This window comes from Ahaetulla prasina, chromosome 8 (assembly GCF_028640845.1).
Source record: "Ahaetulla prasina isolate Xishuangbanna chromosome 8, ASM2864084v1, whole genome shotgun sequence".
NCBI classification, from domain to species: Eukaryota; Metazoa; Chordata; class Lepidosauria; order Squamata; family Colubridae; genus Ahaetulla; species Ahaetulla prasina.
The window spans coordinates 89,953,192-89,967,653 of NC_080546.1; the positions used below are offsets into that span (position 1 = coordinate 89,953,192).

Genomic DNA, 14,462 nt, shown 5'->3' on the forward strand with positions numbered 1-14,462 from the left:
ACTTAAGAGAGATTTTTGTCATGAGACTGAATTTTGAATAGAGGTTAAAATAATTTAAATAAGAATGTTGGTTTATAGAGATACTTAGAAGTAGAATCTGTATATAGAGGTTAAATAGGATAAGAGATACCGACATAGGAAAAGCTGTTACGAGTAATGTAATTTTGATGCATTTATCTTTGTGTATTTTATATTTTTTTTGTTTTTGTGTATAGTGTTTTTTTTTTTTTTTGTATTGTGTATTTTAACTTTTGGAAATTCAGTAAATATTATTTTAAAATCAAAGCTGCAGCCCAAGAAATTTACAAAGAGATTAAAAACTGTTAATCAAAGCTTCTTTAATCAGGTGTTAACTAAAGTTGTAGTTAAGGAGAAAGAGCAGAAGTCTACTGGTAGTCCTCGATTTACGACAATTCAGCCCAACATTTATTTTGCTAAGTGAGACATTTGTTAAGTGAGTTTTGCCGCATTTTACAGACCTTTCTTGCCACCGTTGGTAAGTGAATCACTGCAGTTGTTAAGTTAGCAACATGGTTTTTAAGTGAATCTGGCTTCCCGGTTGACTTTGCTTGTCAGAAGGTCACAAAAGGGGATCACGTGACCCCGGGACACTGCGATCGTCGTAAGTGTCTGCTTACGGGACCGTCTGCTGCCACCGACTGCCTCCCACCGACCCGTGCGCTCTCACAGGGAGGGACTCCTTGGGGTGCCGTCTGCCAGGCAGTGCCGACTGGCGACACCCAGGGGAAGGGCCTTCTCTGTGGGGGCTCCCACCCTCTGGAACGAACTTCCCCTGGGACTCCGTCAACTTCCCGACCTTCGAACCTTTCGCCGCGAGCTTAAGACACATCTATTTATTTGCGCAGGACTGGGCTAGGATTTTAATTTTAATTTAGTTTTTAATGGGGTTTTATTATTTTAATTATAATTTTAAATTCGGCCTTATTTAATAAGTTTTTTAATTAGTGTTTTATCTTGTATTTATATTGGTGTATTTGTGTTTTTAATAGGCTGTAAACCGCCCTGAGTCCCTTGGGAGATAGGGTGGTATAAAAATGTGATTAAATAAATAAATAAATAAATAAATAAAGTGTGAAAAACGGTCATAAGCCACTTTTTCCCCACTGCCATTGTAACTTCGAACGGTCACTAAATGAACTGCTGTTAAGTTGAAGACTACCTGAATTCCATTTTAGGAGCCCTGCTTCTCATAAAGGGCGACATCGTATTAGCTGAGGAATAAATGTATTTAGTATATTTCCGTGTGTTGTGAGATTATGTGGAGGAATGCAGGGGTTGCTTGCCAATCGTTCATAGTGCAATGTATTTGCATCTGGGCAAAAACACGTGTTGCAACTTTCTAGGGCTGAGGTAGGTCAGAGTCGGGCTAAAAATAAATACCTACCTTTTTCCCCTCAGCCTTTTCCATCCCAAGGCTGCAGGGTAGCTATTTTAAGCAAGGAAGGAGAGCATCGTGTGCACATCTGCAATCACCAGCTGAACATTTATGGATTCAATTTCATATTTGACTTTCCCTCGTCAGCTTTTGGAATTATAATCTTCCCAGATTATATTCAGATTGTAATTCCGAATGATTATTCGGATTATTCCGTCTGGCTAATGAGTGGCTATATGAGTTTGTTAAGCAAACAAATAAATACGTACATGTCTAGTGTGAATGCAGTCTTTTTAATTTTTAAAAATATTTACTTACCATGCTGGATGGCTTGTAGCGGAAACCAAAACAGAATTACTGAATGAAAGAGGCCGTTTAAACAATGGAGCCAGAAAACCTAAGCGAAAACAAACATTCAGGACCGTCATTGTGGTTAAAAGTAACTCTATGAATTTTAACTTTTTATACACATATATTAAATTTATAATATATAAAAACATAAATTTATATTATATATATAGTTTAATTACACACATCAAGCATTTTTTATTTATACCATTTTCCTGATTAACATGTTACAAATAAAGATTATAAGACAATATATCAAATAAGTACGAGAAGTCTATGTGTTTTTATGTATTTATGAAGGGACAGAGTCAAGTCAAGAGTAAGTACAAACCCAACCCCCCCGTTCACTATTTCTATAAAAGGAAAGTTGTTTTGTAGTAATGTATGACATGCTTTTACAAATCACAATCTTTATTGTGCTAAAGAGAAACGTATTAATCGCTTGAAATTGTTCAAACAACAGAACTATGTTCTCTGCCTCAAAAAATTTTCTACCCTGCCTGTAACATCTTTGTAATATTATCTAACTGGCTAAGGTTGTACAATCCAATTTATGCCACAATACTTTGCATATTTGAACTTTTGTGTTACTCATTAACCTTTGTCTCTCCTTGCTGTGTCATTGACAAAAGAATATTATTTGAGAAAAAGCTGAGGTGGGGGCCAAGAAAATTAGGACCGCTTTTTCATTTTTATGGTGAATACTCATTATGCCACGTTAATCCTTTAACCTCTCTTCATGACCCCTGAACTCTGACCCTTTTGATCGCAATGAATCTGTGCACCATCATTTTAGGGCAATGAAAATTCTAAAGGTTCCACATATCAAACCAAAAATATCTGTCTTTACAGACCATTTGAAATTGTAAAACCTGTTAAGAATTAAAAACAGTAAAAAGCTAGATCCATTTCTAAAATACAAAATATAACTAAAACATTTACAATTGAGTGGTTCATGGGATTTGACCACATTCATAATTGTGCAAAACAAAACTAAACAGGACACTGTACAAATAGAATAATTCACTGAACTTTTTCAAAAATAATTATATGTATTAACAAAAGACAATGTGAAAATTGTGGCAGAAAGCCTATGTTAATAAATTGCTGAATTTATTTTTGATCTATCAGGCCTACACGATTATTTATACTGTAATTTGTTTAGCAAAAGAGGAATGTAAAGAAAAAATATGTAGGAAGCATTTATTTTAGAAACTCAAAACCTGAGCTAATTAGTTTTAAAGGGCTATAAATAAGTGGTACTGAAATAAAAAATAAAATATCAGCCACATTAATTTAAGACATGACCTGTAAAATTATTCTGTTAATTAATTTGATGTTAATTAAATTGGTGCTAATGAAATTACTAACACTAGTTCATATTTAAGTGTTCTTTCTATATGTTATTTGTTTTAGGTTTACTTATACCTAATGAAGAGAATTATGTACAGAAAAACAATATAATAATAATGTGAACAAAGGCCAACACCAGCTAAAGAACCACCAGCTAAAGAGATTTCACTTTGTTGAGTGTTTTATGATACAATCAATCCTACTTAATTTAATTGGCAAAATATACACTTTCAGATTCAGATTATAGTTATCCTAAAAACTCTTAACTAGTACATCAGTATTTGGAAATTATGCATCTATGATCCACACTGGCTTTTAAAAATTTTTTAAAGAACCAGGATAAATAATTTGAACGTTATTTATTATTTATTTACTGTAATATGAAAATTTTACTGTTGACGTGAGCCCCAAAAACGTCTCAACCAACAAGCAAAAACAAGAAACGCTTCCATACACATGAATAGTTTATTTGTTTGCTGAAGGTCCATTTTTACCGCATTAAATCCTGCTCTGAAAATTTTATGCATATTCATGAACAGCTTTTCTCTGCAAAACTAGCTAGCTCAAAAATAAAAACAAAAAACAAAACCCAGTAGATAGACAGGATTGGATTTTATTGTTACTGGAAGCTTACTGAGATATAAGGAACCATCATCATCAAACTTATATGTAAATGATTTTAAGCACGTTGTCGTAAAATAGAATTAAACAGGTGTACATGCAATAATTACAAATTATTTCCAATTACCTTTGAATTGAAATCCAGAGCGTTTTGGGATGTCTTGTATAATTCAGGGTATTTTAGCATATTTACTTTGTGGCAGGATCTCTCAAATATTCCGAGCGTCAATGGAGGCATAGCCGTAAACATCTAATGCGCAAACCAAATATAATAACAAAAACTTGTAATGAAAATTCAAATACATTTTAACTATTAGCATTGTCAAAGAAACTAATTATAAAAACTTACCACATTATAAAGTCCTATGCACCATCTTTCAAACAGTATCTGTCCAGAAAATCCATTAACAAATGCAAACCATATCTGAAGAACAGAGTTTTAAACATAGTATCAGTTTTATGGATTCAAAGGCATCTTTTCTTGAATCAATAATCTTTTAAAAATGGGGGAAATTTTAATGGCAGAAAAGACCATCTGAGACAATGTTTTACATAGATTATTTTGGATCCACATTATCTCTGGGCATGATTCCACCTGAATATTTTATATAATTTGAACTATACCTTCTTGGTTAAATCATTTATAATGAACATTTTTCCCAACTGTACTTCCAACTTGAAGACTGGAATCACTAATATTTGCTAACCAAGTATGTTCACAACAGCAACAACATAAACTTTCTGTCACAGAAAAGTTAATAATGAAGACAATATCTATTTAACTTTTATTAGGTAACCGAGCACCTAATTCCTTTGTTTCTTAAGAGTACATTTCCATCCTTATAGACGTTAAATCAACAGATTAATTCTAATTACTAATGGATAAAAAGAATCCCAAAACAATATTACTTGAATTTAATGCATTTCTCAGCCACACTCTTACAAGTTTTTCATATCCGAAGGTACACAATTGAATATGCAAAATACCAACTATCTTGAGTATTTCCAAATTTCTATCTAAATTAGCTGCCTATGATTAATGTTTTGATAACTATAAAACATTAACAGTGCATAAGGCAATGCTTTTTACAAGGCTGTATTTTCTGGATTTTTAAAAAAGCGTAACAGGGATTCTGTAGACACAACAAAACAATACTGAGCTGACATCTGAAATATAAATTATAGGGTTTGGTTTCAACAACTGAATTCTAAACAGATCATTAACTGATGTCTAATAATTAGAGGGAAAGGAGAGGAGAGCCTGAAAGCAACCTCTCACGTAGTAATTAACATAAAGAAAATTGTTAGAATTTAATAGATATCGGGAAGCATTGATTTTATTTTAATCAAATGCATACAAACCTGTCCCAGCTGCTAGAATTGTACATTATGGCTGTTAATGTTAGCCGTAGCAGCAAAACACTAAAAAAACAATGTCTACTCACTTAACTTTTTATCAGGAACTTAACAAAAGAACTCGTAGTCAATAAATATACTTCACCAGATATAAAATATTTAAACAAAACATGAAATATATACTATGCGTACACAAATCCTGAAATATAAGCAATTGTTTATATGTTCAGCATTTCAGGTATTTTTTTTTTTAATCTAGCATTGTTTTGTAGTAGAATTTTGCAATTTAATGGAAACATAAAGTGTAACTAGACACCACTTATTTGAGCTAAAAATTGTTTTTCAAAATTCCAAGAGAGAAAAAAGAGACAATTGGGGCAGAAAAAAAAAAAAAAGCCACACAGATTTTCCTAGGCTTCAAGCATTGTAACGGGGAGTCTAAGATCCTGAGTCAGTTGCTTGCTCTCACGCTTGAACAATGAAATGAGGTTCAGGACAGGCAGTTGTCCTTGCTACAGACATGCATATTCTGTCCATTCATTTATTCATTCGGTGTTGACATAAGCTATTAACCACTGCATGAGCTGCAAAAGTTGAATGTAGGTTAAGTGATTGGCAGATCATTTTGAGATCAGGGACTTTCAACGTCTTCAATCTCAGAGGCAAAATGCGCTAAAAAGTTAGAATTCTCAGATGAGACAATAATTGTTACTAAGCTATTGATGTTCTGTTCGTTAATTAAACTAAGATTGTCTGACGTTTCAGTCACCCACTGATTTATTTTAGTTGGCAAAACAGAACATAAAATCCAAGCAAAGAAGAGAAATTTTGCAGGCAGCTTTGTTAACTCTGGAGCCACAAAAAATACCGATGTATTTAGGCCAAAAATGCGGATGCATTTAAGCATTGTGTTTCCTAGTAAAAGCTTTCAGGGAAAGAGGGCTGACATTCAGTCTAAGTTAAATATGTGCCACTGTAAAAATGTTTTAGCCAATAATGTATCCTTAACTGTGACGTTAGAAGTGGGATAAAAATCACAAAAGGAAGGGAGACATTTCTAGAAATGGAGAGGTAGCTACTGAGAAAGAAGGTTCCATGGATGACTGAAAATATGTTGATTTCATGTTTTCAGTTAATATTTGTTATCTTCAGGATGTTGTTAATTCTTGGTCCTAGGGTTAGGGCAGGGATGTCCAAAGTTGAACTAGAAATATCAGCAACTTGCTCATATTTCTAGCTCATGCTGGCTGGGGAATTCTGGGAGTTGAAGTCCACCACTCTTCAAGGGGCTAAGTTTGGACACCCCTGGGTTAGGATAATTCAAAAGATGTTGAACAAAACTTAAGATCGTATATCTCTTGGCAATCTAGAAAATAGGACTGGATATAATTTATTAACGTATAGTAGTAATTTGTTTTAAGTTGTTGAAACAAATGAGAAGTATACATGCTAAAATTCGGTAACATAATCATGTTTCTTAATTCTTGCTGAAATAACAAATAAAACATCTTTATGATTATATTTATTCCCTGCTTTAATTCGAATTAATGCATATCATGTAGCCACCAAATCTAAAGGATGCCAATTTCTCTTTGCATTGTGTTTCATAAATCAAAATAGAAAGGAATGTTTGAAATGGATAAAACCATACCTTTCAATTGAGATTTGGGGGGAAAAAGATTGAGAGGTGTGTCCCCCACCCCCACCCCATGTAAGCCCATTCTTACCTCAATAATATAAAGGACGATATTCTTGTAGAAGCAATACAAAATGCATTTAGCAATTCTACTGTAATTCCAGGCACCATGGACCAGAAGTAAGTTCTTCAAGTACTTGAACTACAGACAAAGAAAAAAAAAAGACATGCAGGGTTTAAGTCTTTGATGCTTACAATCACGTATTGGCAATGCTTTAATATTCTCAACCAGTGGAAGACCCTACCTGAGCTATTGAATAATCTGAAGAATTAGCGGCTTGGAGACCTTCGTTTCCACTAATGCCAACGCCTACGTGTGCCGTTTGTATCATGCTGACATCATTCGCTCCATCCCCAATAGCCAAGGTCACTACCTTTACCTGTTTTTTAACCATTTCTACAATATCAGATTTCTGCAGAGGCGAAACTCTAGAAAAAAAGGAAAAAAAAAACCCCAATATTGTTATTAAACTTAAATAATGGTCATCGGGAAATAGATTACTGTCGTAATTTCAAATGGTCCCTAAACAAAAGTTAGTAAGTCAAGGACCACCTGTATAAGGGTCTCAATCCAGATGGAGAAGGTGAAGGACTGTAGCTCTATGCCAGCTATGGACATACTAAACAAAAATCAATGCTAATACTAATTAAAATACTTTTTGTTTTAGAGATAGCAGTCTAACACTAGCATAGCTGGTTATCACCTTTAAAGCCCTTCATGGCTTGGGACCAGGTTATTTGAGGGACCGTGTCTTGCCGGTCACATCTACCCAACCCATCAGAGCAGGGAGGCAGGGGATGTTGTGGGTCCCGTCCCCTAGGGAGATATACCTTCTCGGTGGTGGCCCCTTCTCTCTGGAACATCATCCCCCCAAAGATTAGAATGGCCCCCACTACAACACTGTTCCAGAAGGCGCTGAAGACCTGGTCCTGCCAGAGGGTCTGAGGAACCCAGAGCGGGATGGAGCCCATTAAATGGCTCGTGTGAGGTGCTGTTGCCGGGGCGGGTGTGTGTGTGATTTTATTATATTAATTTATTATATGACTCTTCTTTTATTAGTTTTATTGTTTTTATATGAGGTTTTATGTTGAGTCGCCATGAGCAAATAGGTGGCAATATAAATTCCCTAAATAAATAAATAAACAGACATTATGTAGTTCCCATAAACATTGACAACTTTACTGTAAATTCAACTGGAACCAAAAATGTTTTGGAGGAATTCTCCCTAAAATTGTGTGAGCAAAGAAAAAGAAGAAGAAGAAAGGTTTACCTGCAACAAATGACAGCTTTGCAGGACAGAGCCAAATCTAAGAAATACTGCCTTACACCAAATGTCAAAGCGTATTTTAATGTTTTGCCGTCAATGATTAGTGCAAAATCATTTTCCTTCCTCAACGCCTCACCCAGGGTGCTGCAGTGATGGGTTAAGGTCTCTCTTGTTGCCTGTAAAACACCACAACAATAAGCACACACATTCCTTGTTTGTTGTTCCTGGGGTTCTTCTTCCATTAAAATGCTTATTTTATTCTCTGCGACTTTATTAACATAATTATCAAGGGAGTTAAAAGCAGAATTAAAATTACTCTTAAAAAAAAATAGGTACCAAATCCAACAGCAACAGGGATTGAAATCAGAACCGATTAAAAACAGGAAAAATAAAACTGCCACAAAATAAAAGCCGGCTTAGCTCACAATTAAACTTGTCCGGGGGAAGAAAAAAGGTTTTCACCTGGCAAATATGAATGGTGATCTTTCTTATATGAATCTTGATACCTGCTTGCATAACCAGGTTCCTATTTAATTGGGTTCAGGCTATATCAATGTCATTTATTGTGTTTTTTGGAAAACGTGAACCTTTAATTGCTTTTTATACACTATGCATAAATGTTAATACTGCCATATGCTAGAATTCTATCTATATTTGCTTCCTCAGAAATAAACTCTGTTATTTATAGATAGAGGAGGTGAAGGAGAGAGAGGGATGGAGGGAAGGAGAGGAAGATAAGTTAGGGGACAAGAGTCGGAGAGAAGGTGAGAAAGGAGGGAAAGAGAAGAGGAGTAGGGGAGAGGAGAGGAAGGGGAAGTAGGTATGAGGAAGGTGAGGAGGATGAAGAAGGTAGGAAAGGAGAAGGAGGGAGGGAAAAGGAAGAAGGAGGTTTGTTGTAAAACGGAGGGAAAGAAAGGGTAGAAGAGCAACTCCAAATGCAATTAAAATGTATTATTATTGTGCTTTCTTTAGAGAGAATATGTATGATTATTTATGAACAAGAAAATGTACATTTACTAAATGTGTATAAGAAAATAAAAAACTTTTTACAAAAAAAAAGAGAGAAAGAAATAAACTCTGTTATTTTTGTCAATGAAACTCTGCAACCCAGTTGTGTCTTTTAGTGGATAATTCAAAACCAATTGAGAGGCTTTGCTAGGGGATTAAATCTATTTAACTAGATGAGGCTAGTTACTAATCCACCTCTTTTTTTTTTTCCTGGTAAACTTTAATAAAACAAACTTGCAAGACACATTATCGTAGCATTTTGCATTTTCCTCCAAAATGAGACAGACTACTGCAGCTGAAGCCTTTTTTTAAAATCAGTGCTAGGAATAAACAATTTGGGATCACGTCTATTAGGAAAATCTGTCAGTCATAATTACATACAGTTCAGTACTGCTTGCTAGTGATCAACTGTCGTTATCCTCTTTTCTGCCTTCTAAATTCAAGGCAACCGCTACTTACCTTCTCAAGAACTTCAGTATCTGTTCTAATGCCTATCACAGGATTTGTTGAGAATGTTTCTTGGTCTGTCTTCAAATTGAGCCATTCCAGTAAAATGCAATCATGTTTGGAGTTACGGGGAAAAACCCTCTTGATGCAACGAGACTGACATAATATCGTTTCGCTTTCATAGCTCGTAAGAGGCGTAGGTGATATAGATGAACAATATTTTTGCAGTCAAGAAAGTTCCCATCATTACAAATCTTCCAAGCTCTCGTTTTTAGTAACCAAACAGAGGTACAGAACATGTACTGAAAACATGGCAGAGCAAAGGCTAGGGTTTAAAAAAAATTTTTTCACTGCATGTTTTCTATATTTTGAGATCAGAAGAGGTGTACAGCCTGCTTTGTTTAACTAACATCACATTATCGTCCATCTTACTGTGATGTTCTTCAACCTATTTGTTTATTGTTAGGCTAAAGTATTCTCTCTCTACATACAGTGGAGACTGGAGAAGGACGCACTCTCTAACAGATTAGCACGTCTCAAGAGTTATGAGATTTTCTATGTCTGCAGGCGCATGTCCGTGTGTGCATGAGAGAATGAGAAAGAGCATGTCCATCTGTGCAACTGGGAGGAGAGTTTTAACTAATGCAAGATTTCTGTTTTTTAAAAGAAATGGTGGCTTGCACGGTGAACGAAGCTCCATTTTTAAACATTTCTAATCGTTCCTGCAGAAATGATTTTGTAATTTCTCCTTTATGACAAAATTTAGCCCCATGCTAGCTTTATATCAACATTTTCTAAAGCATAACTTTCGGAAAAATATTTAGATCAAAGAAGAAAAAGGCCTAGAGGTTACATGCTTCCTATTAATCAGAACGTAAATTATTAATCCATATTTATTTTTTTACATAGACTGTACATAGACTGTACATAGACTGTGATACAAATTTAGATTATACTTACATCAAGGGAGCCTTCATTTATAACAATCAGCCCCATGTTCTTTTTCAACAGTTTACAGGAATGTCCTATTAGACCAAAAAAAAAAAAAAGTACACTATTGTGTCAGGATTTTTAAAAGTTGTAATTACAGATACATAAAGATATAAACATGATTCCTAACACTGAGACATTAAAATGCAAGAATATTGTGGCCTGGATAAATAAATATGGAGGTTTGGTGGGAAATTCAAGGCCCTTTGAGAGAATAGATATTTAAAGAGAATACTAGAAAGTTGAGCATCCTATTTGATTTCAGGTAAACAAAGAACACACAAAATAACATATTGTGTTTTGCTTTTATAGAACATATTCAGCCAACATTCGCTATCTTTATTTGAAAAAATATATATGCTAAACTATAGGATATTCTCTTTTAAAAGGGGAAGTTGAGTCAGAAGCTGAAGTCAATGAGAGTCAGGAGTAATTTATTGTTTCTGGGACCATAAATAAATGCAATTGTATAAAGAACCTTCATCAATGCTTTTTTTGTGTATTCTTTAACCATAATCTCTTTCTATATTAATTAGAGTTAGATGAAGTTCAGATTGCATTTGTAGGTCACAGAACTGCAGGATTAGGAAAAATTCTAAAGGAGTTCCAAAATTTCTCATGCTAATGAAAATGCCAATATTCTTTATGTGACATCCATTTGATCTTGAGTTACTGAACAGAAATATGCCATGCTGCTATCAAAATATTTCAGGCAAAAGCCAGAAATTTGCTAAAACTCTTTTTTTTTTTTTTACATTTATATCCCGCCCTTCTCCGAAGACTCAGGGCAGCTTACAGTGTATAAGGCAATAGTCTCATTCTATTTGTATATTTTTTACAAAGTCAACTTATTGCCCCCCCAACAATCTGGGTCCTCATTTTACCTACCTTATAAAGGATGGAAGGCTGAGTCAACCTTGGGCCGGGCTTGAACCTGCAGTAATTGCAGGCTACTGTGTTCTAATAACAGGCTTCTTAACAGCCTGAGCTATTCCGGCCCATAGCTTCTAGGGAATGTTATGGCACTTCGTAAAGATCACTTAGTAGAAGCTGTCACCGGCTGCTTAATTGAAAGTCTTTTAATTAAAATACAGTATGTATGTGGGTATTATTAATTATCAACGATATATGTTTATAAATGTAATCATAATCAATGTTTAGCAATGATATCCAATACTGATGATTAATATAATACATCCAATGGACATATTTAATAAATAATTGATTTCTCTTAATTATTATTTATTAGTTGTTGCTATCTTCCATTCTGTGATTGCTGGAACAATCACTGGGACATAACCAATTTCTTCACTAATCCAAAATTGTATTCATATAGTCAATTCTTCCTTTCCTCTTGTTATCAGAAAAACATACCATATTTTTCGGAGTATAAGACACAGCTTAGTTTTTGGGGAGGAAAATAAAAAGAAAAAAATCTGCCTACCAGATATTTATCTGGCTAGCGTCCTTAGTCTGGTCAGCTTCAGCACATTAGTTTGCTGGTTTTTATCCCCTGCTTGGGGATAAAAAAACAGCTTCTAAAGCACAACTGATCTTTGGAGAGAGAAGCAATGAGAAAAGCAGGCAAAGTACAGAGATCGCTTCACTCGCTACCACCTTGTTAGGGCTGAAAAAAAGCTTCACAGCTGAGAGTTGGAGGGAGCAGGCAAACTGCTTCACTGCTAGCACCTTGTTATGGCTGGGGAAAAAAAAAGCTTCGAAAAAGCTACATTCGGAGTATAAAATGCACCCAAATTTTCAGCCTCTTTTAGGAGGGAAAAAAGTGCGTCCTATACTCTGAAAAATACGGTAATCAAAGGAAATCCTGAATAATTCCCAAAGAAAATATGTATCTTTTTTTCAATTAGTTAAATATATGCATACATTAAATATATGCATACAAAATCTAAGGGACCGGTTTGGACAAAACTCTGCAGCACTTTTTCATGCGGCTGTTGATAAAAATAGGATCACCAACATCCGATGATGGATAGGGCACAAGAAGAAGAAGATGCATACATTTAAGTTTACAAACTCAATTTAACACATTACCAATGTTAATAGCTGTCTCTTGTTTGTCTCCAGTAAGAATCCAAATTTTGATATCTGCTTTCATGAGCGTTTCGATGGTTTCAGGCACTTCGTCTTGTAGCTTATCTTCTATGGCTGTAGCTCCAAGTAACTGGAGATTCTTCAGAAAAAACACGCGAAAGAATTAGCTTCCTTTTCTTAAAGCAAGCAAGAAATATAATTTAGATTCAGGATCTGGTACTATAGCAAACACACCTGCAACTAAGGCACTTACTAACAGAAGATTCCTGTAGTATCGTGAGACGGCTATTCCATTTTTCCCTTCTTAACAAAGTCTTTTTCTTGCAAGAAAAATAAAATCTCGTAAGAAAAAATTGAAATGGGCTCCAAACAATTGCTCCTTGTGACAATGACACAAGATAGTCTTCTCTGCTGGATATTGAGCAATGAGAGGCAACCATCTTGCTTGCAACTATGGTTGGTGCCTTTTAAATGACAATTTAAATTCCCAAACTTATTTTTAAAATCATGTTTGGAAGCTTCTTGTTAACTACTTTCAAGCTATTAGAGATCTTTCAATCCAGAAGTCTGAAAATATGAGGTAAACCCCCCCTTTAAAAATTTATTCAATCAGTGCTAAGCTACAATGTTAATTTATAATAAAATCTACATACAATTAACTCAAATCTCAGTAAACTTAATTGCAGAGAGTTAAGCAACACGGACCACCTACTTTTTCAATTAGTTCATAACTCTCTTCAAGTTTCAGGGCTCTGTTTTGAATAGAAGTTGTTGCTTTTTGATACACGTTCAGCCACTCCTGATAATCACTTTCTGTAATCTCAGCCACAGCAAAACAGAGGGTCCTCAAACCTACAGAAACAGCCACATAACGGTCCATAACTATTACTTCTCTGTTAAGTTTGGAATTTTGGATTCAAGCAGATTATAGGCCAAAAAAATAAAATAAAATAAAAAGGTTCTTTTTTGTTTTGTTTTGTTTTGTGAAGTTTGCAACCAGAATTCTGAAACAGAAATTCTGTCTGAATCTTTAAACCAGCAACAAGAACTGCAATACAGGCAGTCCTCGACTTACGACAGTTCATTTAATGATTGTTCGAGTCAATTAGTTACAGTGGCAGTGAAAAAAGTGATTTATGACCGTTTTTCACACATATCACCTTTTCAGCATCCCCATGGTCACGTGATCAAAATTTAGACACTTGGCTACTGTCTTAAATGCTGCCAACAATCAGAACTGCTATTGTGAGATAGGTGTCTGTGTCAAGTGGATAAATAAACAAATAAACAACTCTTCCTTTCCTGTCATAATCCCGAAACAGAGTTATTATTAGTCTATAACAATTTCCCCTTCAATATCTAAATCTGTGTCCAAATGTATCAATGTGAATGAGATTTGCCTCAACTTTCCAACTTCACCCCATGACTTTCTAAATATTGTACCTTAGGGATATAGAGAAAAAATCAAGATACAGGTAATCCTTGGTGACTGTCTGAAGTTACAACGGCACTGAAAAAAGTGACTTATGACCTTTTTTCACACTTACGACCGTTGCAGCATCCCCACGGTCATTTGATCAAATTTCAGACGTTTGGCAACTGACTCGTGACAGTGGCAGTATCCCGGGGTCATGTGGTCACATTTTACGACCTTCTGGCCGGCAACCGGAGGAGCCAAATTCGTTTAATAACCGTGTTACTAACTTAACAATTGCAGTGATTCGCTTAGCAACAATGGCAAGAAAGGTTGCAAAATGGGGCAAAACTCACTGAACAAATGTTTCACTTAGCAACATAAATTTTGGGCTCAATTGTGGTGGTAAGTTGAGGACTACCTGTATTTAGAACAATATTGGCCAAAACAATTAACTTTTAAGCTAAAGCAAAACATAATTTTAGAGGAAATAGATTAAAATATACACGGATA

At 35.0% G+C, this 14,462-nt stretch overlaps 1 protein-coding gene across 7 annotated transcripts in view; it reads right to left on the reverse strand.

Moving 5' to 3' along the window:
• The window catches only part of ATP8A1 (ATPase phospholipid transporting 8A1), a 57,541-nt gene that overhangs the window by 16,293 nt on the left and 26,786 nt on the right, over positions 1-14,462 (reverse strand). For all 7 annotated transcript variants that reach the window (XR_009156297.1, XM_058192994.1, XM_058192991.1 and 4 more), the window contains 9 exons: positions 13,248-13,387; positions 12,536-12,674; positions 10,454-10,518; positions 8,042-8,214; positions 7,016-7,199; positions 6,802-6,912; positions 4,068-4,142; positions 3,846-3,968; positions 1,715-1,793 (listed from right to left, as the gene is read on the reverse strand). Coding sequence is in view for 6 of the 7 variants with exons in the window: in XM_058192994.1 (XP_058048977.1) it covers positions 1,715-1,793; positions 3,846-3,968; positions 4,068-4,142; positions 6,802-6,912; positions 7,016-7,199; positions 8,042-8,214; positions 10,454-10,518; positions 12,536-12,674; positions 13,248-13,387 (1,089 nt within the window). In the remaining variant the exon portion in view is untranslated. The remainder of the gene's footprint in view (positions 1-1,714; positions 1,794-3,845; positions 3,969-4,067; positions 4,143-6,801; positions 6,913-7,015; positions 7,200-8,041; positions 8,215-10,453; positions 10,519-12,535; positions 12,675-13,247; positions 13,388-14,462) is intronic.